We start from the raw sequence: 25,679 nt of genomic DNA, 5'->3' as shown, positions 1-25,679 counted from the left end.
CTTCCTCATTTTGATAAAAAAAATCAGCACAAATTGTTTTATTCATTTTTGTTTTATAGGTCAAAGTGTTTTATATGTTGTGCTTCTGAGTTAATGTTGCTGATCAGTTTGAATTTATTATTTATTGATTATATTTTATTTTATTTTTCAGTATCAGATGTTTCAAAGTGTTTCATATATTGTCCTCCTGAGTTAATGTTGCTGATCAATTTGAATTTATTATTATTTATTGATTATATTTAATTTTATTTTTCAGTATCAAATGGTCAAAAAATGTTTACAGTTTAAATAAGGATTGAAATATTTTTTTTTAATTTTAGGCAAATTGATGCACTTTTTTCTGTTACAGACTAAAAAACAATGTTAATAAAGTTATTCTTTGTTGTAAGTTGATCTATATTTCTTTATTTTTTATTTTTTTGTTTTCTTTAATGTTAATCAGGGTGCAATGTTATGCACAGTTGTACTTATAACAATTTTATAGACAAATGATACTATTTACAGTCGCGGCGGGGAGTTGGGGGGTGCAAAATGTTTACTTCTTCCTAGGGGGGGCGTAACAGAAAATAATTGAGAAGCTCTGCTATAAGTAGAAGAAGTACCACCACCAGAAGTATAAGTATTACCAACACTAATTCTACTACTACTGCTTCTGCTACATCTGCTAACTCCTCTTCAGAACAAGATCTGAAAGATGTTACTGAAGTTTACACTTCCACTTGGTCTCACTGTCCTAGTTTTCCTCCTTTGTCTGTATTGCAGCCTTCCCTCCAGAGCTCGAGCAGCTCTTTGTCTGTAAAGAGGAGCTTCCCCCTGAGCAGCAGGGGTGGAGCCGGAGTCCGGGCCAGGAGGAGCCAGAGCCCCCACACATTAAAGAGGAAGAGGAGGAGTTCCCTGTGAAGAGGGAACATGATGAAGAGTGCGTTCAGTGGACCCAGCTTCGTCAAAGCCAAACTGAGAAGAGAGAGGCAGAACCTGTAGCCAGCACCTCAACTGAACAGATGGAAACAGAAGTAGATCCAGAAGATACAGCTGCTGCTTTAGAACCAAGTGCTTCTGAGCAGCTCCTCTCTTCACAGTGTTCTGAACCTGAGACTGAAAACAGCGATGGAGGTTGGAGGGAGACCACAGAACCTCCGTCAGGTAACTGTTTGTTTTTCTTCTCCCACCAGCTCTTCTACCGAGTCAGTTCCGACTTAACTGTTCGATCCTTTCCGACTTCAATGGAATGCTGCATTAATCACTTAAGCCAGTATTCTTCAACCACTGTGCTGAGCTCACTACTGTGCTGTGAGAGCTCGCCAGGTGACACCCGTTTCCAACTTTTTGCAATCCTAGATTTGACAGATCTACAGGCTGCCAAACGCTGTGCGGTGTGCAGATCTGCCAGATACCGTTCAAATGATTACAAATGTTGAAAGCTCAATAGAAATGTATAAAGAAGAATGAGACTTCTTTCTGTGTATCTGTATTTTCACCTCCAGACCTGCACCAGCACTTTGATGATGAAGAGAGTGCTCATCAAAGTCAAACTGAGGAAAACAGAGAGGATGGTGGAGTTTCAGAAGCAGCCAGTAGCTCAGATCAAGATTCTGATTTAGAACCAACTAGTGCTGAGCAGACTGGCGACAGTGATGAAGATTGGAAGGAGACGAGAGAACCTCAGTCAGGTAACTTTTTATTTTTTCTCCTACAATCTTGTCCTGTCTCTAAAATCTTCACCTTTCATCTTCACCTCAAATGTGAGACAAATGCAATGCAGTGGTGAACAAAGTACACAAATCCAAGGTAAAAATACTTTCATAAAATAGAACTCTGGTAAAGTCCTCCATTCTAAATTATACTTAAAGGTGCACTTTGCACATGTCGTTTTTGATGTACAGTTTGATAGATAATTTGAATCCACTTTGTACTCCAAGTTCTGGGCTGTTTAAGTACAGTACTTGAGAAAAAGATACGTGGGTGCTACCCACCTTAATATAATACATTAAGATACTTCTTTAAAGGGATACTATATGTACTATAAAGGTCAGCCATTTTAATACTTTGAAACATTCCAGCCTTGGTGCAATGACCTAAAAATCTTATGTTGAATTGGTTAGCCGTCCAATTATGGCGGAAAGTGCATTTTCATCAACTTACCTTAGGTTACAGTGGGGCAAAAAGTATTTAGTCAGCCACCAATTGTGAGAGGCCTGTAATTTTCATCATAGGTACACTTCGACTATGAGGGACAGAATGGGGGGAAAGAATCCAGGAAATCACATTGTAGGATTTTTAATTAATTGATTGGTAAATTCCTTGGTAAAATAAGTATTTGGTCACCTACAAACAAGCAAGATTTCTGGTTTTCACAGACCTGTAACTTTTTCTTTAAGAGGCTCCTCTGTCCTCCACTCCTTACCTGTATTAATGGCACCTGTTTGAACTCGTTATCAGTTTAAAAGACACCTGTCCACAACCTCGAACAGTCACACTCCAAACTCCACTATGGCCAAGACCAAAGAGCTGTTAAAGGACACCAGAAACAAAATTGTAGACCTGCACCAGGCTGGGAAGACTGAATCTGCAATAGGTAAGCAGCTTGTTGTGAAGAAATCAACTGTGGGAGCAATTATTAGAAAATAGAAGACATACAAGACCACTGATAATCTCCCTCGATCTGGGGCTCCACGCAAGATCTCACCCCGTGGTGTCAAAATGATCACAAGAACGGTGAGCAAACATCCCAGAACCACACGGGGGGACCTAGTGAATGACCTGCAGAGAGCTGGGACCAAAGTAACAAAGGCTACCATCAGTAACACACTACGCCGCCAGGGACTCAAATCCTGCAGTGCCAGACGTGTCCCCATGCTTAAGCCAGGTCATGTCCAGGCCCGTCTAAAGTTTGCTAGAGAGCATTTGGATGATCCAGAAGAGGATTGGGAGAATGTCATATGGTCAAATGAAACCAAAATAGAACTTTTTGGTAAAAACTCAACTTGTCGTGTTTGGAGGAGAAATAAAGCTGAGTTGCATCCAAAGAACACCATACCTACTGTGAAGCATGGGGGTGGAAACATCACGCTTTGGGGCTGTTTTTCTGCAAAGGGACCAGGACGACTGATCCGTGTAAAGGAAAGAATGAATGGGGCCATGTATCGTGAGATTTTGAGTGAAAACCTCCTTCCATCAGCAAGGGCATTGAAGATGAACCGTGGCTGGGTCTTTCAGCATGACAATGATCCCAAGCAACGAAGGAGTGGCTTCGTAGGAAGCATTTCAAGGTCCTGGAGTGGCCTAGCCAGTCTCCAGATCTCAACCCCATAGAAAATCTTTGGAGGGAGTTGAAAGTCCGTGTTGCCCAGCGACAGCCCCAAAACATCACTGCTCTAGAGGAGATCTGCATGGAGGAATGGACCAAAATACCAGCAACAGTGTGTGAAAACCTTGTGAAGACTTACAGAAAACGTTTGACCTCTATCATTGTAAACAAAGGGTATATAACAAAGTATTGAGATCAACTTTTGTTATTCACCAAATACTTATTTTCCACCCTAATTTGCAAATAAATTCTTTAAAAATCAGACAATGTGATTTTCCGGATTTTTTTTTCTCAATTTGTCTCATAGTTGAGGTATACCTATGATGAAATAACAGGCCTCTCTCATCTTTTAAGTGGGAGAACTTGCACAATTGGTGGCTGACTAAATACTTTTTTGCCCCACTGTATATGTGCATCCACTGTGCTATGGCAGTGGTTCTTAATATTTTTGATGGTGTACCCCCTCTAAGATCTTTTTTCACCTGAGTACCCTCTTCACTGACATTGAGAGAGGAACAAAAGAAAATAAACATAAATTAGTGTGTGTATGTGTGTCTGTGTATATATATATATATATATATATATATATATATACACACTACTCACAAAAAGTTAGGGATATTTTGCTTTCGGGTGACATTTATGGAAAATGTGAAAAACTCACGCTACAGTGATATTATATCATGAAAGTAGGGCATTTAAGTAGAAGCATGCAATGGTGATTTCCTCATCTCAAACAATTCATTGAAACAAAAGCCAGGTTGCCTTTGTTGTGGTGGGTATACCACAACAAAAAATGTCAATGTCTCAATAACTTGTCATGTGCCCTTGAGCATCAATTACAGCTTGACAACCACGTCTCATGCTGTTCACAAGTCGACTTATTGTCAGTTGAGGCATGGCACCCCACTCTTCTTGACGGGCGGCCCTCAGGTCATTGAGGTTCTGAGGTACAGAGTTACGAGCCTCTACACAGCGACTCAGCTGATCCCGTAGGTTTTCTATGGGATTCAGGTCTGGAGAAAGTGCAGGCCACTCCATTTGAGGTGCCCCAGTCTCCAGCAGCCGTTCCCTAGGGATGCGACCTCGATAAGCTGGAGCATTGTCGTCCATGAAAATGAACTGAGGCCTGTGTTGTTCATGCAGGGGTACAATGACTGGATTTATGATGTTATTCAGGTAGTATGGGCTTGTCACTGTACCATTCACAAAGTGTAGGGCTCCTCTGTATTGACTATACACACCTGCCCACACTGTAACACCACCACCACCAAAGGCTCGTCTGGTGACAACAGTGGCTGATGCATAACGCTCTCCTTGACGTCTCCAACATCGTTGGTGACCATCATTTCTGCTCAACATGAATTGATTTTCATCAGAGAACAGCACTGAGGCCCACTGGTCCCTCGTCCAGCGTAAATGCTCTCTGGCCCATGCAAGACAATGATGGCTGTGCCTGGTGGTGTGGTCAGGTACCCTTGCAGGTGGTCAAGCACGCAGACCACGCTGATGTAAACGGTTTTGAATGGTCTGATGTGACACTTGGGTGCCTCTCAACTCCCTTAAATGTGCCTGGAGTTGAGTGGCATTCATCATCTGGTTCCACAGGGCACTGTTCACAATGAAGCGCTCATCAGTGTGGGATGTGGCCAAAGGACGTCCACTTCTATGCCTTTCTGTGACTCTTCCAGTCTCGCTGTATCTCTGTTGCAACCTGCTGATGACACTCTGTGACACTCTTAGCTCAGTGGCCACTTCCCTCTGAGAACCTCCTGTTTGAAGCCTCTCAAGGCGAGGTACTATTGATCAATTGTTAGGTGTCGTCTTGGTCTCATGATGTCAAAATGTGAACAGCATGATAAAGAGGACTGTTTAAATACCAATTCTAATTGAACCAGGAAATGTATTGGTCGATTCATGGATCAAACGCCTGTTGTGAATTTTGCCGTTCAGCTCCTTGTTAGAGAACAGCAAGTTGTGCAAAAAGAAGTGAAACATTGAACAGTTGGACATGTGCATTCAAAGGTTTAGAGAAGGTCAAATTAAGTTCACCTGTAAAGGTTATAGTGCATTTTAGGTTCATCCTGAAATTTCACCCGAAAGCCGTATATCCCTAACTTTTTTGTGAGTAGTATGTGTATGTGTGTGTGTGTATATATATATATGTATATATATATATATATATATATATATATATATATATATATATATATATATATATATATATATATATATATAATATGTTTTTTTGTTTTTTGATTTTTGTTTTTTTACATTATTGCTAAAATCCGACCTATTCTATCACTGCCCAATGCTGAAACTGTATTCCATGCATTTGTAGCCTCAAGACTTGATAATTGTAATGCCTTGTTCTCTGGTCTTCCATGTTGTGCTACAAGAAGTCTTCAGCTTGTTCAGAATGCTGAAGCTAGAATCTTGACAAAAACAAAAACACCCTCTGGCCTTTCTTCACTGGCTACCAGTGCAAGCTAGAGCTGATTATAAGGTTCTTCTTTTAACTTATAAGGCCTTGCATGGACTTTCACCACCTTGCTTACTGTATCTGAGATAATTATACCATATACACCAGCACGTCCTCTTCACTCTCTCGAAGCTGGTCTCCTGGTCATTCCTACAGTAAATAAAAATCATGTGGTTTCAGAGCATTTGCCTACCGTACCCCTTATCTCTGGAATGGTGTCCCAGTATGTAGAAGAAGCACGCTCAGTTGAAACCTTTAAATCAAGACTGAAAACCTACCTCTACTCACTTCATTGCAGGCTACCCTAGAACACAGAACTTAGTCGAGTCATCTTTTCAAACCATCTTCATCTTTTCAAGCCATTATCTTTTCAAACATTCCTTTAACATTGATGTTTTTATTGTGGTTGTTTTATTTATATATTTTTTGTTTTTTATGTGCAGGCATCTCTTTAACTTGGATTTTGTTGTTGTGTTGTTGTGCATGTTTTTGCCTGTATCTTCTCATGATTGTGAAGTGTATCGGGACCATGCTGCTTTAAATAAAAATTGATTGATTTATTTTATATAAAAAATATTTTTCAACACTTTTAAAAATGCTCTGAGTACCCCCTGCAGTACCCCTGTAGTACACCTAGGCGTATGAGTACCCCCATTTCAGAAACACCCTTATGGCATATCAGTATGTTTTGGCAGCCTGTCTATCCAGCTTAAGGCCAAGGTTAAACTCCTCACACAGAGCCATGAAGATTACGGGAGTCAGGCAACATCCCACCCTTCTGGCTGTTTTTATCAGACAGGCACAGAAAATAATTACAGACCCTACACATGTCCTCCACTCTGAGTACCAGCTCCTCCCGTCAGGCAGACGTTTTAGGGTACCCCAATGTAGGCTCAACCGCTATAAGCACTCCTTTGTCTCCCTGTCCATCAAAGCACTGGTCACCACCTAAGAGAGAACTTTTATCCCTTATGAATGTTGTTGTGGTTGATTGTATTTTACGTGTAATTAATAAAGACCGGTTTTTCCCTTGACAATAAAGTCTATCTTATTTTACATAAATTACAGTTCCCATCATACATTTCTCTAACTATTTGACTGTGGTTGAATGGTGTGAGCAGTATAGTAAATAAACTTGCCTTGCCTTTGGTTAATTTACACTTGTCTGCGATTGGAGCTCTCACTGCTCTCCGTTTTCCTACTTTTGTCCTATAAAGCAGAAGTAGGGAGGTACATGTAAACATCTCTGCGGAGCTACACAGTGAAGGGGGTTATGGGTAACCAACTAACTAAGAGTGGATGGTATAGAAAGTACACTGGTATGACTTTTCCCAATGATATGGATTTTGACTCAACCGTGTTGACTGCTAGAGCCCTGCAGATCTGGAGTAGGGATATTTGAAATGGTTTCAATACAAATTTTCCGCATTATTGATATACCAGTAGCAGCTGTGCTTCCTCGCTCTCTCTTCTCTGACAGCCAGTTGACATACAGACATGGACAAATTTGTTGGTGCCCTTACAGCTCATTGAAACAATGATTAATTCCTCCTGAAAAGTGATGAAATCAAAAGCAATTTTCTCATGTATACCTGCATGCCTTTGGTATGTCATAGAGTAAAGCAAAGAAACTGAAAAGAGAGAAATTATATTCGAAAAGGCCTTGACAGAAATTTTGGTACCCCTTAGAAAATATTATAAATAATTTAATTATAGTGATATTTCAAGGTAATTGTTTTCTTGAATTGGTATCACACATCTTAAATCGTATAATCAGTCATTCAGCCTACTTAAATGGAGAAAAGTAGTCACTCTGCTGTTTGATATCGTCGTCTGCACCACACTGAACATGGACCAGAGAAAGCAAAGGAGAGAGTTGTCTGAGGAGATCAGAAAAATAAATATAGACAAGCATGTTAAAGGTAAAGGCTATAAGACTATCTCCAAGCAGCTTGATGTTCCTGTGACTACAGTTGCAAATATTATTAGGAAGTTTAAGGTCCATGGGATTGTAGCCAACCTCCCTGGACGGGGCGGCAAGAGAAAAATTGACCCAAGATTGAACAGAAGGATAGTGCAAATGATAGAGAAATAGCCAAGGACAACTTCCAAAGAGGTGTAAGCTGAACTCAAAGGTCAAGGTACATCAGTGTCTGATCGCACCATTTGTCACATTTTGAGTGACTGGGCTCCATGGAAGAAGACCCAGGAGGACTCCACTTTTGAAAGGAAAACATACAAAACTGCCAGACTCTTAATTTGCTAAAATACATGTTGACAAGCCACAATGCTTCTGGGAGAATGTCCTTTGGACAGATAAGTCAAAACTGGAGCTTTTTGGCAAGTCACATCAGCTCTATGTTCACAGACGAAAAAATGAAACTTTCAAAGAAAAGAACACCATACCTACTGTGAAACATGGAGGAAGCTCTGTTATGTTTTGGGGCTGCTTTGCTGCATCTGGCACGTCTGCCTTGAATCTGTGCAGGACACAATAAAATCTCAGGACTATCAAGGCATTCTGGAGGGAAATGTACTGCCCAGTGTCAGAAAGCTCTGTCTCTGTCGCAGTTTACATTTACATTTACATTTAGTCATTTAGCAGACGCTTTTATCCAAAGCGACTTACAAGGGAGAATGACATTCAAGCTACATTGCGACAGAGATTAGTGTAACAACAACATTCGTGTAACAATAAATACTGCAAGGTGGTGCTAAGTAGTTGTAGGTTAGGACAGGAGGTACTCACTGAAGAGCTGGGTCTTCAAGTGCTTCTTAAAGACAGAGAGGGAGGTCCCCGCTCTGGTCATTTTTGGCAGCTCGTTCCACCAACGTGGAACTACAAATGAGAACAGCCTGGATTGCCGTGGCTGTATGGCCGGCAGAGCCAGGTGACGCTCATTTGACGAGCGCAGCATCCGGGGGGCAACATGTGCTCTTACAAGAGCATTTAAGTAGGCGGGAGCATTCCCAGCAATCACTCTGTAGGCCAGCATAAGAGATGGGTCATGGGTCCTCCAACAGGATAATAGGTTAGGATGTGGATGTGTTGAAATGCACTAATAATAAAGAAATATACGACACACCACAGCAAAATCCGCCATCTCGCGCATTTCTAAAATCGCCAAGAGCAGCCAAATAAGTTGAAAAAAACCTTTCTTGAAGGAAAACAAGTTTTGTCAGATTCGTATTCCTTTGTGTTTGATTTATAAATATTAGAAAAATGTTAAACCGCGGAGTTAAATATTCCTTTTAGATTACATGGGGAAACGGAGTTCACTTCCCGAGATGCGTTACAGCGCTGAATATCGCCGATCGATCGTTTCCTTTAAAGCGAGAGTCCAGGTGGAGATCATTCACCCATATTCCGTGTGATATGAAGTCACAATGTGAAACCGTTTTGATAGAATTCAACCTTTAAATCGTGCTACTCTTACACACACAGAGCCACTGTTGTGAAACAGCGAAGAAGAAAAAACCCTCGTGTCACGCACCTATGTCACTTCCGTAAACAGACGGTCAAAGCGCAGTGCGGCGGTGTTTCAGTCTCACTTGTCTGTGAAAATGTTCTTCTCCGTATCGTTATGGATTACGCAAAGTGGGTTTACGGAAGCTCTGTCATATTTCCGACCTTAATCTGACCAGTGTGATAGATCCAAGTCAGTGTTAGCAGTGCGTACTGGACTTCATTTTCCACGATGATAGTCAGTTCTCTGACAGCGAGGCGGAGAACGACAGCGCTGCTGAATCTGATATTACCCCGGACTTGGAGAACATTTCAAACAGCAGATTTCAAACTTAATGTGACGATGAAACAGCACATTTTCAAGAACCACCAGTTGAGACCGATGATATGTCCGTTGTTGTTTCAACGGAAGAAATTGATGACGTGATGAAGAAGAGACTCAAATTGATAGACTCTACATTTTGTTGTGTTGTCCGTACTTTTAAAATCCAAAATAATTCCACTTTTATAAAACATATACTATATATTCATACTTTTAAATAAAAGCTTTTTAAAAACAAAATTAGTTGTGTTGTTGAGCTCTTCGTGATTGGCCCATTCAGCAGTATGTTAATTGGCCATGAGGCTTTGTTTGTCGGCCAACCCCATTTGCATTCTGGGAGCTGGCTGAATGAACCTGGTGTGGGTAAAACTTTGGAGGTGATTATCTCAGAAACACGGTTTGCCACACCCTTGTCATTAACAAGTCATAGCTTTAAACATTTTTGCTTAATTTGCACAAGTGACACCTTGTTTGGAAGCTCTGATTCTCCACTTTCAAATTACGTGAAGAAAAAAAATCTCGAAAGCCACCAAATGACACTGAAGTACGCAGTGGGTCACATATGTCTTGATTTAAAAGAATTCAACAGAAGATGTATGATTTTAGCACTAACAATAATAATTAATGGTTGAGTAACCCTTTTTCTAATGCTTATATGATATTCTATAATCTTAAGTGACAATATGAAGCAATTACCGGTTGGTAGCAGTGTACCCATAATAATCGAATGGTTTAACATGACAGATGGTGATTGTAACTATTATGATGATGTGGAAAAGTTAAGGATCTAGAATGATGGATATAAATGCATATTTGTAAGAATAATACCAGGGAAGTCTGAAAATTGGTTTATGTATTTACAGTAAAAGAGTAACATGTAATATGGGATTATTTTACAATATATTACAATCAGATTTATTGTTTGATTTTATGAATACCAAAAATCACAACCTGTCTGTATAATGTATTGATTACCCCTTTGCAACACTTCAATAAGCACTTTTTAAATTAAAAGCATTTAAAGTAATGGTTTTATTTATTTTTCAGAATAGAGAAACAAGTCACCTTTGAGTCACGTTTGAGTAACGTTCTTGTAGATGGTAAAAAGGTAGGAAGAGCACATTATGGGATCTAAATGCTTAGCCTAGCTGCCATATAGAAACATCTCCTTAGGCCAAAAGTATACTGGTCACTTAATGAAAATCCTGTAACCACACCAACTGGCACTGGCTTGGAATAGAGCTATTGTTGACTGGAGTGACCTTTTCGAGTTATGTCCTTGAGTCTGTAGGGTGAGTGTTAGAGGGGAGGCTTCAGAAAGGAGACAAATCTATTTGCTACCTAGTCTAAGCCATTGTTAGAATCCTGTACAGTTGTAAGACCTGGCAGGCTGTAGATCTAACCTGTTAGATGGAGGACTAGTCAGGAGCACTGTAAGGTGCTTTTGCCAGGAGACACCATCACAGAATATCGTTACCATGAAGGAGTGTACTTGGTCTGCAACAATGTTTGGGTAGGTAGTACGTGTCAATATAGGCTTTCCTTCGTACCATAATGCATCCTGGTGCGTCAATATTGCACACACACCCGCCCATCCACATGATGTAGAAGAGAACGTGATTCATCTGACCGAGTCACCTTCCATTGCTCCATGGTCCAGTTTTGATGCTCACGTGTCCATAGTAGGTGCTTTGGGTGGTGGACAGGGGTCAGCATGAGCACTCTGACCGGTCCCATACACAGCAAGCTGCCATGCACTGTTCTGACATTTTTTTTATCAGAGCCAGCATTAACAGATCCTTACGCTTGCCCATTTTTCCTGCTTCCAACACATCAACTTCAAGAACTGACTGTTCACTAATATATCCCACCCTTAACAGGTGCCATTTTGGGTTGCTGCAGTTACTGGTGTTACACGGTGTTCAGGCATACACGATTACATTAGTTGCCCGCCGCCCCCACCATCTTTTTTTAATATATATATATATATATATATAAAATGCATTTAATTTCCGTGTATCAGCGCAGACGTTCATCAAATAAACAATTTTAATTTGTGAAATACTAAGCATGTTATCAATACTTAGTTGGATTCTACAAAGTGAAAGTGTCTGCTTGTGCGCACAGCAGAGTTGCAGCACAGTCTGTTTATCACAGGGGGGACAGGAGAGAAGGCTATAGAAGACCTTAGATCAGGACCTCTCTCCCTGCATCTGTAATCAGCGCCCGAGCATAACGGGGACACTGTGCGCCGCACCCCCCCAAAATGTTCTGTCACCGGTTAACCAGTGGGAAAAATCCCTCACCTTGGCATCCCTGGTGCCATTGTAACAAGATGAGCAAGGTTATTCACTTCACCTGTCATTTATGACTGGTATCGTGGTTGATCTGTGTTTACCGTTACATACGTAAAGTGCATGTTTTACTGGTTTAACTAGTGATTGTCTTCAGCAGCGGCTGTTACATGTGGGGTCCCCCAGGGTTCAGTTCTTGGTCCAAGTTTATTCTCTCTGTACTTGCTTTCCCTGTTTTATATTATATTCCATTTTAGTGTCTCCCTGCTATGCGGATGACACACAACTGCATCTATCGTCAACTCCAATAACCCCAGGATTCTGGGATCATCAATTGATGTAGTAAAGTGTGAGTGTAATAGTGTTCAAAGTGGTTCAAAAATACACGTTCAAAATTATTTGAGTCAGGGTGGTCTTCCCCCTGGCCAATATTGTTTATTTCTTCAAGTAATTTTTAGATATCTAATTTCAGATTATTAACTGTCAATATGTTAGGTTATGTTCTTTGTTGGTCAAATATGTTGCTATGTAGTTGCAGTGTTAACTCCATTGTTGTGGACTATTTTTCTTCCCGGGGCCTAACAGCGGAGCTTTGCAGTTGCCGAGTACTCACCGTGCTAGCTAGGTATACTAGCTATAAAACTAGGTATACTAGTTATGAAATAATTTTAAATAAATAAGTGTGATAAGTGGCATAATGCAGCCAGTCGGTCATTACTGCAAATTAACCCACATTTCAGTGATCAGCCTTTACTCAACATACTACATTCTTTACATAGTACATAGTTCCCTCTCTGACTTTTTTTTTTTGACCCACTCTTGTCTTTCTTTTCTCTCCTCTTTTAGGTTATCACAGCAAACGTCATCCTACTATCAGAGGAAAGAAACGATACAGTTGTGAACAATGTGGGAAAAGTTTTGCGACAAAAACGGTAGTAAAAGTACATCGGCGTATACACACAGGAGAGAAACCTTATCCCTGTGAACAGTGTGGGAAGCGATTCAGTCAATCAACGTCGCTCAGGATTCATCAGCGTTTGCACACAGGAGAGAAACCGTACCACTGTGAAGAGTGTGGTAAGAGCTTTACAACTAGCAGTGATTTAAAAGTACATCAGCATATGCACACGGGAGAGAAACCCTACCCCTGTGGAAATTGTTGGAAAAAATTCAGTCAATTAGGACATCTCAAACAACATCAGCTTACGCATACAGGAGAGAAACCGTACCCATGTGAACAGTGTTCGAAAAGCTTCACGAGAAGGGGTTATTTAAAAATACATCAGGGTACGCACACACAATAGTAACCTTAATCCATGTGAACACTGTGCGAAAAGATTGTCGCCTCAATATTCTCAAAACACATCAACCACAACCACAAGAGACGTATGCTTGGGCATTACTGGTCCAAGAGCATACTGTAATCTTGATATTAAATGCAAGAAAGGGCTTGACAGTGATATTGCTGTACTTTGTCCGAGTGTCATTTTGTAATTTTGAAACTGTTTGTTCTTATGGGACGGGCCGTTACGTCCATTGACTTTCCTCTGGCCTCTTGTTGGAACGGAGCTGTCTCCCCTCGCTAGGTTTCAGGTGTGCCACGGCCCTCCCTGAGTGCTTGGATCACCAAAACTTGAGCTTTGTTGGATTGTCAGTCGAGATGTACAGTATATCAGTGCTCCTGACATTTGGCTGCTGAGCTGTTTGCGGGGTTGGTGCTGCTGCTGTTGAGCTTGTTACAGCTGTTTGAACGCTGTGTTTTTGATAGCACCTTGATACACCTTTTTTTATCCTTATGCTGGCTGATTTACCAACTAGTTGGTACAAGTGTCTTGTCTTGTTGTCCTAGTAACCTTAAGGAAGCCTTGTAGGGCTTCTCTGCCATTTGTTTTGCTCTCCTTATTTTTTTGTTGTTAGGAGCTTAGTGTTGTTTTTCTGTTTGATTCTGTAGAGCAAGTTAGCATTTTACATTATAGTGTGGGTTCCTTCATTTACTTTGGCCTTGTAGACCCTGATGCCTTTTCTGTTTTCTGTTATTTTAGTTGGTTTCTCTGTTAATCAATTTCATGTAAATAAATGTCACTCCTTGTTACACTCAGTGTTTCAGCAGCCCCTTTTCTTGTTGTTTTTGCTCCATATTTACAAAGGATTTGGTCAAACTGGTTATTAGTTCCTGTATTCCCCTAGTTCAGTGTTTGTCCACTCGCACTCATACCCCTAATGCACGGTAGCTCTGAACATTTTTTAAAGTGATCAATATTGGCTATATATAATGTTAAAAGCAAAACATGTGATGCACAGAGTACATCATTTCTGTAAATTGTATATTTTTTTCTCGCAATGCCAGTGAAGGAGGGTACTCAGCTGAAAACTAGATCTTGTACACTACAAAAAAATTTGAGAACCACTGCGGTAGACAATCAAAAGGTCGAAAAGATGAAAGTAAAACAAACAAAAAGTCCTTGTGTGAACACTTACCAATAAAGAAGGATCAGATTCAGAATATTGTCTCTGTATTAAGGTTTACAGTTTAGTAAAATGTATTGGGATAATGAATGAAACTTATAGCCTGCATCTCATTGTTGTCTCTTGCTCTTAGGAAGCAAAAGAAGATATCGTCATCTTTTAATAACGACCCCTTCTTGAGCTTTTGTTTTGAATAATTTTCAAATAAATGCTCTCAGTAAAAGTCCCTTCCCCATTCTCTGAAGATAGTTGTAGTTAGTTCTTGATTATTATCAAGAACCACTTACAATAACTCAGTCCTTTGGATGACAATAGCGCAGCATTTCTCTTATGCATTTATGGCCGCCATCAATCCCCCTCTTCAGAGGACTATCATACCATGTTTTGGTCAACAACTAATCATCATTGTTTCTGCAAGAAACATGGAAATAAACAAGTATTTGACAAAAGATGAGCACATTTACATTTATTCATTCATTGCTATTGTCCAAAGCGACATACATGGGAGGCTAGAAAAAGTCAAAGCAGACATTGAACTTAAGTGTGTGATCCTGTATATATATGTATTTCATATATATATGAAAGTATATATATATATACATATATACAGTATGTGTGCGTGTGTGTGTATATATATTTATGTGTATGTGTATGTGTGTGTATATGTATATATATATATATATATATATATGTATATATGTATATGTGTGTGTATATATATATGTGTATATGTATATGTATGTATATATATATGTGTGTGTGTATATGTATATATATATATATATATATGTGTGTATATATATATATATATATATATATATAGATATATTTAGTATTTTTTGTATTTTTAAGAGCTTAATGTGCGGAATCGTCAGGTGTCATGACATTTCACTGCATATATGTATGACTATGTATATGAATGCGACAAATAACCTCTATGACTATGATATACACACATATATGGTATACGTGTATATATGTGTGTGTGTGTGTGTGTGTATCAATTTGCTGATGTGCCGTCCTAATGTGGAATACTGACAAGCTATTACATTTTCCCCCACAACAAATTAATCCTCACTTACCTCCATCTAAATAAAATATTAACATTCCAGCAGGAAAAGAAATATCACGCCCAGGAAGTCTTTATATTTAACTTTTCACATGGGAAGTACTTTTATAGACTTTATTGGTTTGGTATACTGTACCTGTTGGCTGTTTCTGCTTGGAGTCACTATGTGTGGACTCCACTAAAACTGACTGCAAGTAATAGATTTTTGCAGGAGAGAAATCTGTCAATTTATTTATAAGGTATTATTAAGTTATTAAAATGTTTTATCAAATGTACAAGAATATATCAATTGCATATGTTTTTTCTTTTAATAATCGAACCACAAATAACTAATAACAAAAAAATAATCAGAAAACACTATGAAAAAAGGAAAATTAACATGTTTTGGTGTGGAATTTGTTGTGGAAGTGTTATTTCTATCCTCACAGAAAGCACAGGAGTTAGTTCTATGTAAAATGTGTTGACCCAAGTCTAGCTTTAACAAGGGTCAGGGTGATCTGATATACCAGCAAAACACAAAATGTTATTTAATTTGAGCTTTGCAGACATGGTAGATAAACTATAATTTAGAATTGAGAATTGGAGGGTCTATTTTTTTCAGGATGTTTGTGCCATTGCATCCGAGACATAGTTAATCTACAAGAGGAGTTCACAATCTCAACCTGCAAAGCCAATCTTTAATAATCATGAATAACTGCTTGAAATAACTCATCTGGACAACCTGTGGGATGATAGGAGCACAGCATTTTTACCAGGACAACATGTTTTGAACTAATTGCCTCTTCAAGAAGGGGATAATCACAAGTTACACATAGAAATAAACGTATTTGACAAAAACAATGAAATCTGAACATTTGAAGACTCTTGTCACAATATAAATGCTAAAGGAGAATAAAAGAGAGACCGAGTCAGGCAGGTGTTCAAGGGAGTGTGTGACTCATGACAATAAGATGGTGACCCTTCCCAGGTTTTTGTTACAATTTTAGAATTTGCCAATCTTCCTCTCTGCGACTTTTATTTTTCATTTAATTAAGAAGAATCTTTAATTATCACACAACACATCACACTACAACACACACACGCACATGCTTTTGGATGGTGGCCGGTGAAATGAGGCCTCTACATTTAACCCATCCTGGCTTGTCCTTCCTCCGGGGGGGCAGCCAGGAGCAGTGGGCAGCATTCGTCGACGCTCCCGGGGACCTGATGACGAGTGTCCATCGCTGGTCAGACGATGATGTGTGCATGTTTTTGGTGGGGGTCCTTACTGACGTTGGGTGGAGGAAACCCCAATTACACTCAATTACTTCACCCTAACCCTATTACCATATACTAACCCAATATAGACAAGTTAATCTAACTAATATTTTTCGATAAAGGGTTAGAAAAGGGTTTAAAAATGTGATAGTACAAATTTAAACTTACATTTATTAATTATGTTTGTGAAACATGTATTTATTAGGATAGTTGTTTGAAATAATTACAAAGTTGTATGCAACAAGTGTGGGAGAGGTCTGGAAAGTTTAAACAATGAAGATCACACTTGCCAAGGTCGTAATAGATTCCAACTCAAGGATAAATACAGTTACAACATCAGTGGCACTCTCGAAAAAATACAAATGAAGCAATGCAACCTCACATGGATGTTACAGTAACTATTACAATGTCTGCCCTGTACCATTACCTGGTAAAATAGACAATTACCTACTTCATTACAGATGTTTCAGACATCCAGTGACAGTTTGTTACAGGGGGCTCCTTCCGTGTAAGCTACTCCAACAACATGGTGACATCAAGTCAGAGAAAATGGTACAACAAAAAAGGAAAAAAAAGTGAATATTTAATTACCTTTGTTAAGATGGCCCCCTTTTTGTAATACATGTATTACAGTTGTCCCACTGTCTTTATAAAAATTTGATTTCCAAAGATTGTCTTTTTTGGTTAAATAACAACATATAACACAATGTTTATAAACACTGTTTTATTTGATAGTTCAATATAAGTTGTAAATTGTATATTTTAGCTTTTTTTTTGGAATTACTTAAGACTGCCATGTTTAATAACACACAATTGTTACATGTGGTGTGATCTTTATAAGTACTGTGATATTTTGTTTGATTATTTTGTCCAAATGTTTTGGAAAACTGTTTAATAAAATAATTTATCGGAGCTGTCTTGTCATCTCTTCTCCCAATTACCCAATGCACTGTTTTACAAAAAATAAAGGCTTTGACTTAAATACGTGTTACTGGTCAAACATTTACAATTAAAAAATTGGAAATTTTGGGTGTTTTATGTTTTGCCAAACTTCAATAATTTACAATAGCTATAATATATAGCTATAATGTCTTCACCAGGTGAAAATAAGGTGTCACTCGAGCTAGAGAGTCAGTTAAATGTATTGTTTTGGTTGTGTTTTTATTTTAATTATATTTTATTTGCGATATTAATTTTTTTTTCACATTACAATGTCTGAATATTCTTAAGAATTAAAAGTTTGTTGCTATTTGAAAGAGTGTACTTGCATTATTATGCTATTATATTATAATAGCAATAATAAGAGATATAAGTTGAAAAAAATAGCCTTAAAATGACAATATCATTTATCACAATTATTTCTGGGACAATAAATCGTCCAACAAAATTAAGTTATCGTGACAGGGCTACAAGTAGTGAAAAACTGCCAGCTTTCCATGCCCGCTCTGATAGCTATCTTGCAGAATCACATTGTGAACTTTGAAAGTGCCCTGTAACTGCTCAGTATTTTGTAATGAACACATGTATTATTGTGTGAGGGATGAAACATTAAACTAGGAGCGTAGCAACAGGACAAGGGACAAATGATGGAACTAGGGGAGTAGTTACCAGATGACGCAAACTCTTTGTAAGTAAGAGTTTATAAGAACCCTCTGGTCAAATGTTTGTGAACTGTATTACTCCCATTTTGCCATATTTGTTCTAGCTAAATTAACAAGGGTCTCGTTTGTTCCTGATAGCAAGGGTTTATCTCACCGACCACACAGGGAAATTTCCACGCCAATTGATATTTAATATTATCGGCGGCTATATAAGTTGGACTGAACATACCGTGGCAAAACAAACAAGTTGGAGTCCAGCTCAGATTAATATTTTTCCCTGATAACATGAAACCTTTAATGACCTACCCAGTTATAGCAAAATGACATGCTTTAGGATGCTATTGGAGTCAGGAATTTCTCTTCAAAATCCTGTTCTTCAAAAACTGGATTGTTTTCCTAAAAGATCTCCCACACTAGACAAATGGCATCGCAGATATTTGCACTCCTGCATCAAGGAACAGGTCCTTGTCCAGGCTCCCTGCTAGCGACTATTACAGTGATTTCCAATTGTAAGATTGAAGTAAATGTGCGAGGTAGGGTTCCTATAATGCTTTTGTTTTTGTTTTACTGTTGACATTGATACGGCCGTTCTCCTGTGTGAATACGCTGATGTACCTTGAGATTTTCTGATCTACTGAATCCTTTCCCACACTGTTGACATTTGTACGGCCGTTCTCCTGTGTGAGTACGTTGATGTTCCTTGAGATTCCCTGATAGCTTGAATCCTTTCCCACACTTTTGACATTTGTATGGCCGTTCTACTGTATGAGTACGCTGATGTTCCTTGAGATTCCCTGATTGCTTGAATCCTTTCCCACATTGTTGACATTTGTACGGCCGTTCTCCTGTGTGAACACGCTGATGCATCTTGAGATCTCCTGACCGACTAAATCCTTTCCCACATTGTTGACATTTGTACGGCTTTTCCCCTGTGTGAATACACTCATGCCTCTTGAGATTTCCTAATCGATTGAATCCTTTACCACATTGTTGACATTTGTACGGCCGTTCTCCTGTGTGAATAACCTGATGTTCCTGGAGATTTCCTGATCGATTGAATCCCTTCCCACACTGCTGACATTTGTATGGTCTATCTCCTGTGTGGATACGCTGATGAATTTTGCGATTACTTGATGGAAATCCCTGGATTGGGACCAACATGGATTTCACTCCTGGAAGAAAAGAGGGGGAGAAAGAAAAGTGGAATATTTGAAAAAAAAGTGAGGGGGCCAACAAATCATTTCAAAAAGGTGTTGTGATTTGCCTTTCAAGTCGTTTTCTGTAGCAGCTGGTGAGGCAAAGTTTTTCAGCGGGGTTCGTAGTTTATAGTTCATCGACTCACCCCTGATTGCCATTGGTCAAAATGTCACATGGCTGTTTAAGTCACAGTTGAAAGGCATTCTGGGACTAGTGTTCAACATTCTATTTCCAGCTCATACAACAACAACAACAACAACAACAACAACAACAACAACAACAGGCATCACATACAGTATTACTGAGCTGAGTGAAATTAAGTTTTTTAAGGCAGCGCTTGTGCGAGGAAATCCTCATCCGTACGATGCAGCATGAAAGGATTTCAAATACGGTCAAATGCCCAACAACTCCGGCATGAAATAGCCCATGCCCATGGTTGTAAAACACCCGAAACTGTAGAAAAAAGCATGGCGAAACCTGTGCTGAGATCATACCATTACTTAATTTCTTTCTCATTTTTCAGTGTCAATGAATGTCATCATGTCACATGCTTCCCTTGACTAATCTCATGATCGTCCCCTAAAACCTTAAAATCAACCACATATTTAAAATCACCTAAACAGCATTTAAAAGTAAAGTTAAGAAACAAGATTATAGAGTATAAAATCCAAAACATTTGGAGAAGATTATACTTTAATGTGCCTGAAATGTTCCAGAGCCTGAGTGCATCATCTACATCTTTAAACAGCAGTTATTTTTTTAACACCATTCCTCTGACATAGGGGAATGCCAGAGAAAGGTGGGTACTGCGCTTGTTTGGATATTTCAAAAACCTATACCACACAATTTTCAATTTATTATTGAGTAAATTATTTTCAATGTATTACACAAAAATAATTGTTTGGTGTTGATTTACCAACTTCCACTGCTTGGTATGTTTTCGAAGGAGAGGTTTCGGACATGACCCAATGACAGTTTCATGTATAACAGCCATGAATTGGGTGACCTCATTTGAATGATAGCACAAGAGCAACCAAGTCTTGTTTGTACCCATTGTGTTTTGAATTGTATTTATTCATAGTATAGACTAATCTTTTTGAACCAGCCGTCATCAACAGATGTAACTATGTATATACACTCAGCAGCCACTTTATTCGGCATTCCTCTCCACCTGCTCGTTAATGCAAATATCAAACCAGCCAGTTTGTTCCAATGCTAGTGGCCACACCTTGTGCAGGATGTATTATTTAATAGTAAAGAGTATTCACATAAAAACAATCCAGTTTTTTTTTTACAAAATAAAGCCTCATAACAACAAAAAGCAACAGTGAGATGTGCGTGACCCAGCACAGTGTGCACTTGGTTTTTTGTTTCGTTCAAGTAGGAAACTGAGGAAAACATAAATCTAAACCGAAAATTAACACACTTTTTATTTACTTTGTTCGGAGAAACCGGAACACAGTCACTGTGGCACAGCCCTCCAACTCTTTCCAAGACTGTGTCGGACAGTCTCTGAGTTGTGTTTACATTTTTAATTTCATACAAGTGGGAAACTATCAAAAATAAACAAGCCCAAATATTAAATAAAATCATAGTTAAACAGGCACTGTGCATAACCTTAACTGTCTGGAGAAGACATTTCCAATTCTCTTAGTTATGTTTGCGTTCTCCCATTTTCCATACAAATGGGAAAACAGGTAAACTAAATAAATTAAAATCTTTCAATCATTATCATTACATTATTATTAAATTATGAAATGGCTCAGATTGTTATTACCTGGGACTATCAGTTTTTTTCGAATCCAGCCATTGTCTCTGAATAATGGACGTTACGTAGCGGAAGGAGAGCCAGAGGGCCTCCTGCGGGGTACCAATATGCCTTTCAGAGTGGGACCGTCACTTTGATTTGAAAAGTAGAGTTTTTAGTATTGCAGTATCTTGCATGTATCTTTTCTATGTCTGATATGAGCGCTTGTATTCAGAGAATAATCCACAAGTGGCCAGTGGAAAGAAATGTTAGCGTCTAAAGACGGCTTTATAGTTCTGCGTCAAATAGCCACCATAGGTGTCTACGTCGGTGCTTGCATTTATGGTTCTGCGTCGGTGAGTACGCACATAGACTGTCAAAATGCTAGATGGCAGTGTCGAGTCTATTTCAGCATGGAAGAAAAAAAACAGTTCACGGATATTTAACGCCACAAAGCGAATTGTTTGTCTTCAAAGATGTGTCGTATAAATTCACATATTTTGGAACTTTATACACACCTGCTCTGTGTAGCTTGACTTCAGGTGTCAGTGTTAAATACAGTAGTTTGTGCAGCCTGCAGAACTCCTGGTTCGAGCGCCCCAGCCTGTTCTCACAATCCACCACAGATTATTCAAAGAGACTGAGAAGGTCTTCACCCCCTGCTGTCGCTTTTCACTCAATAAAACTCCCACTTCATTAGCTATTTTCACCTTTACGTGGGCAAATAAAACCTCTTCAACCGCAGCAACTATTCACCCTTGTACTGAAACAGCAAGACACTGGAGCTGCTCAGCCATTGTTTCTCTGTTTGGAGTGAGATATTCTTCTTCTTTCATGGTGTTTAACACCAGTTGGCAAACAACATAGGGTGTATTACCACCAGCCACTGTAATATGGATTGAGAATATTTACAGACTAAGATTCACAACCAAAGAAAACAAAAACTAAATAAAAAATAACCTCTCAAATTCTTCAAATACTGTAGTAAGAATTATATTGTCCTATCTCCTGATGATTTTTTCAGAAATGTATATACACTAAACTCTTCTATTTTACACTTCAATACATCTCAACGCTGGACTGCTCAAAAGCTGCCAGCAATGAGTCCAGATCTAAATCCCATTGAACACCTGTGGAGAGATCTGAAAACAGCAGTTGGAAGAAGGCACCCTTCAAATCTGAGAGAACTGCAGCAGTTTGCAAAAGAAGAGTGGGCCAAACTGCCAGTGGAGAAGTGGAGGAAACTCATTGAAGTCTATAGACTGCAGTCATTTTCTCAAGGCTGTGCTACCAAATATTAAATCTAGGGTGTCAATAATTTTGTCAATGCCATTTGTTTATTTAATGATTTAAAATGATATGTTGAGTTCTGAATCAAATAATTTGAGGTGAAGATAAAAGGTAAAGATTCCAAAGGATATTTTTAGGGACAGAAAAGGTTTGTAGGAGAAAAAATTTAAAATTACCTGACTGAGGTTCTTTCGTCTCCTTCCAACCTTCTTCACTGTCGTCAGTCTGCTCATTAATAGTCGATTCGAAATCAGAAACTGGATCTGAGCTACTGGCTGCTTCTGAAACTCCACCGTCCTCTCTGTTTTCCTCAGTTTGACTTTGATGAGCACTCTCTTCATCATCAGAGTGCTGGTGCAGGTCTGGAGGTAAAAATACAGATACACAGAAAGAAGTCCCATTCTACTTTATACATTTTTATTAAGCTTTCAATGTTTCTAATCATTTGAACGGTATGGGGAAGATCTGCACACCACACAGCGTTTGGCAGCCTGCAGATCTGTCAAATATAGGGTTGCAAAGAGTTGGAAACTTCCCAAAATTGTACAACCGGTGTCACCTGGCGAGCTCTCACAGCACAGTAGTGAGCTCAGTGGTTGAAAAACACTAACTTAACCCTCCTGTTACGTTTGGGATAAATTTGACCCCATTCAATGTTTAGCAGTTCTAAAAACATGATAAACATATTTTTTAAAGTTGAAACTTCATGACGTTTCCTAATTTTATGAAGGGAAACTGAAACATAAAATTATGATAAAATGTTAGAGGCTGCATAAAACCTGAGAAAATATGAACGTTTTACACCTGTTTTCTGTATTTATTATTTTACTTTGTTGTTGTTTGGACTGCTATTGAGTGACTCGCCCATGCAATTTTATAAACTTTCTCTCCTCAGGCTTTAGGGCTCTAAAATGAGATTGTGGCAGACCATAGGGCGTGGTTAAGCCGTGGCTGCAGACAGCAGCATGACTTCCTACCTCGCGCCCGGCCAGCTGCCTTGAGTCGGCCGAATCATTGTCCGTGCTGCGCTGATTGGTCCGCTCTGGGACAGGGATCTTTCTTAATGTTTGTCTGCCTTGCAGCAAGGGATCGGTGCATGGGAAGGGGAGACAGTGTCCTGCGGCACCACGGTACCCAGCTGGTAGACATCCACCCTCCCCGGGTGGGCGGGAGGATGACCGTTGGGGAAAGAAAAGGTGCGCGCCAGGTGCGTAGATTCTGCCAGAACTCTGATTCAGGTCATTCCCGCTCCCTTTGAAAGATGGAAAGCTGTCATGATCCCTCTCCACCCTTGAAAGACAGGGTTATAGACTTAGTTCTGTAAATATAATCAAAATAGCTCCAGGCCCCACTAGATATGCTGTCAAGTATGTACAATATATCAAATCTGCAATCCAACTCTACTTATCACTGCCAATTGAAGAGGCTATTCTTGAGATGTCAAATTTAGAGGGGTGTATCTGGTGCGCATTGGAAAGAGTTTGATGACCCATTTGCATGCCTACATAGGGCTGCTGATAAGTGCCTGTATAAGTGTATAAGTCAAAGGATGAAGCAACAGCAAGCCCTTGGAATTCTGACACAATATGGGGCAATCTTTACAGTAACTGTAAATGTAGATTACAATCAAATTCAGTGGTTTTAAACTGCTGGGGTGAATTTGACATCAAACATAAAAGTCATCAGTAAATTTGAACATAACAGGAGGGTTAAGTGATTAATTATAGGGTTAATGCCGCATTCCATTGAAGTCTGAAAGGAACGAACAGTTAAGTCTGAACTCACTCAGTAGAAAATCTTGGTGGGAGAAGTAATAAATGAACGGTTACCTGACAGAGGTTCTGTGGTCTCCTTCCAACCATCACTGTCTTCAGTCTCAGGTTCAGAACAGTGTGAAAAGAGGAGCTGCTCAGCATAACTTGGTTCTAAAGCAGCAGCTGGATCTTCTGGATCTACTTTTACTTCTATTTCTATTTCTTCTGCTTTAATATGTTCAGTTGAGGTGCTGGCTACAGGTTCTGCCTCTCTCTTCTCAGTTTGGGGCTGATGAAGCTGGGACCACTGAGCACACTCTTCATCATGTTCCCTCTTCACAGGGAACTCCTCCTCTTCCTCTTTAATGTGTGGGGGCTCTGTCTCCTCCTGGCCCAGACTGGGGCTCCACTCCTCTTGCTCAGGGGGAAGCTCCTCTTTACAAACAGGGAGCTGCTGGAGCTCTGGCAGGAACGCTGACATACAGACACAGGGAGGAAAACATTTGCGCTTTTCAAGTTGTTCCCACATCCCTCACACATTCTTATTAAGGACAGCCACATTTAAATACAGAGACGTTAATAAAACACTAGAGATCAGAGTTCAGGGAGGACAGAGCTTAATTTGACCAACTCCATCTGAGTAGACGTTCAGTAGATGGTGACGACACCCTGAGTCTGAAGAGGCACTGATGTGACCATTAAAGCTTCTATCCTCGGCTTAGTAAAGAAGTGTTTGGAGAAAGCAGCACGGAATGGCATAATAAACAGTATTACATGTAGTAATGAGACTCCAAGTTAAACTAAAACATGAGATAAAAGAACCAGGAAAATCACACGTAACCGTTGATGTGGCGCTGACAAATAATCTCGAACTTGACAACCATCCACAGGTAGATAATACTTATAACATTTTTTTATACAAGTCATTAGTGAATTTTTAGAGATAATATTTGTAAATGTGAATTGAATCCATTCGAAGAGACACCCTGATGAAACATGTTGAAGAGGCGTTAAAACTTTATTAATCCCTGGAGGGAAATAGAGGATGATGTGAGTCATAAATAATAGAATAACGTGTTGTTAAACAGGTGGATGTAAAGGTGTGGAGGCTCCAGACCTGCAGTGTGCAGCACCACCTGAGGACTCCAAGCAGCGCTCACTAACTCGCTCAGCTCCATCTTCTCTCCTTCTAAGCGACGAACTTCCTCCTCCTCGTATTCTGAATGTCTTTCTTCCACCGAGCCCCAGATGTGCTCCGCATCTGGCGTCGCCCTCAGCGCCTCTACCCTCTGTATCTTCTCTCCCTGGTCCGGAACAGCTAAGCTACCTAGCCGTTAGCCTCCGCGGCGCTGCCGGCTCATGTGGATGACGTCACGGTGTTATGCGGACGGGACAGGACCGACCCCTGCGCATAGATACTGTAAATT

General features: G+C 39.6%; 1 protein-coding gene across 1 annotated transcript; it reads right to left on the bottom strand.

Moving 5' to 3' along the window:
- Positions 1-16,873: 16,873 nt before the first annotated feature.
- LOC307240358 (uncharacterized protein) lies at positions 16,874-25,461 on the bottom strand. The gene is made up of 4 exons (XM_080014119.1): positions 25,370-25,461; positions 24,328-24,726; positions 22,675-22,860; positions 16,874-19,436 (listed from the first exon to the last, which is right to left on the bottom strand). The coding sequence occupies exons 1-4, from the start codon at positions 25,428-25,430 to the stop codon at positions 18,829-18,831; spliced, it is 1,254 nt and encodes a 417-aa protein (XP_079870245.1). The 5' UTR covers positions 25,431-25,461; the 3' UTR covers positions 16,874-18,828.
- Positions 25,462-25,679: the final 218 nt, after the last annotated feature.

Source organism: Zeus faber, assembly GCF_960531495.2.
Source record: "Zeus faber genome assembly, chromosome: 14".
Classification (NCBI taxonomy): Eukaryota; Metazoa; Chordata; class Actinopteri; order Zeiformes; family Zeidae; genus Zeus; species Zeus faber.
This window is presented reverse-complemented; position numbering and strand designations above follow the sequence as displayed.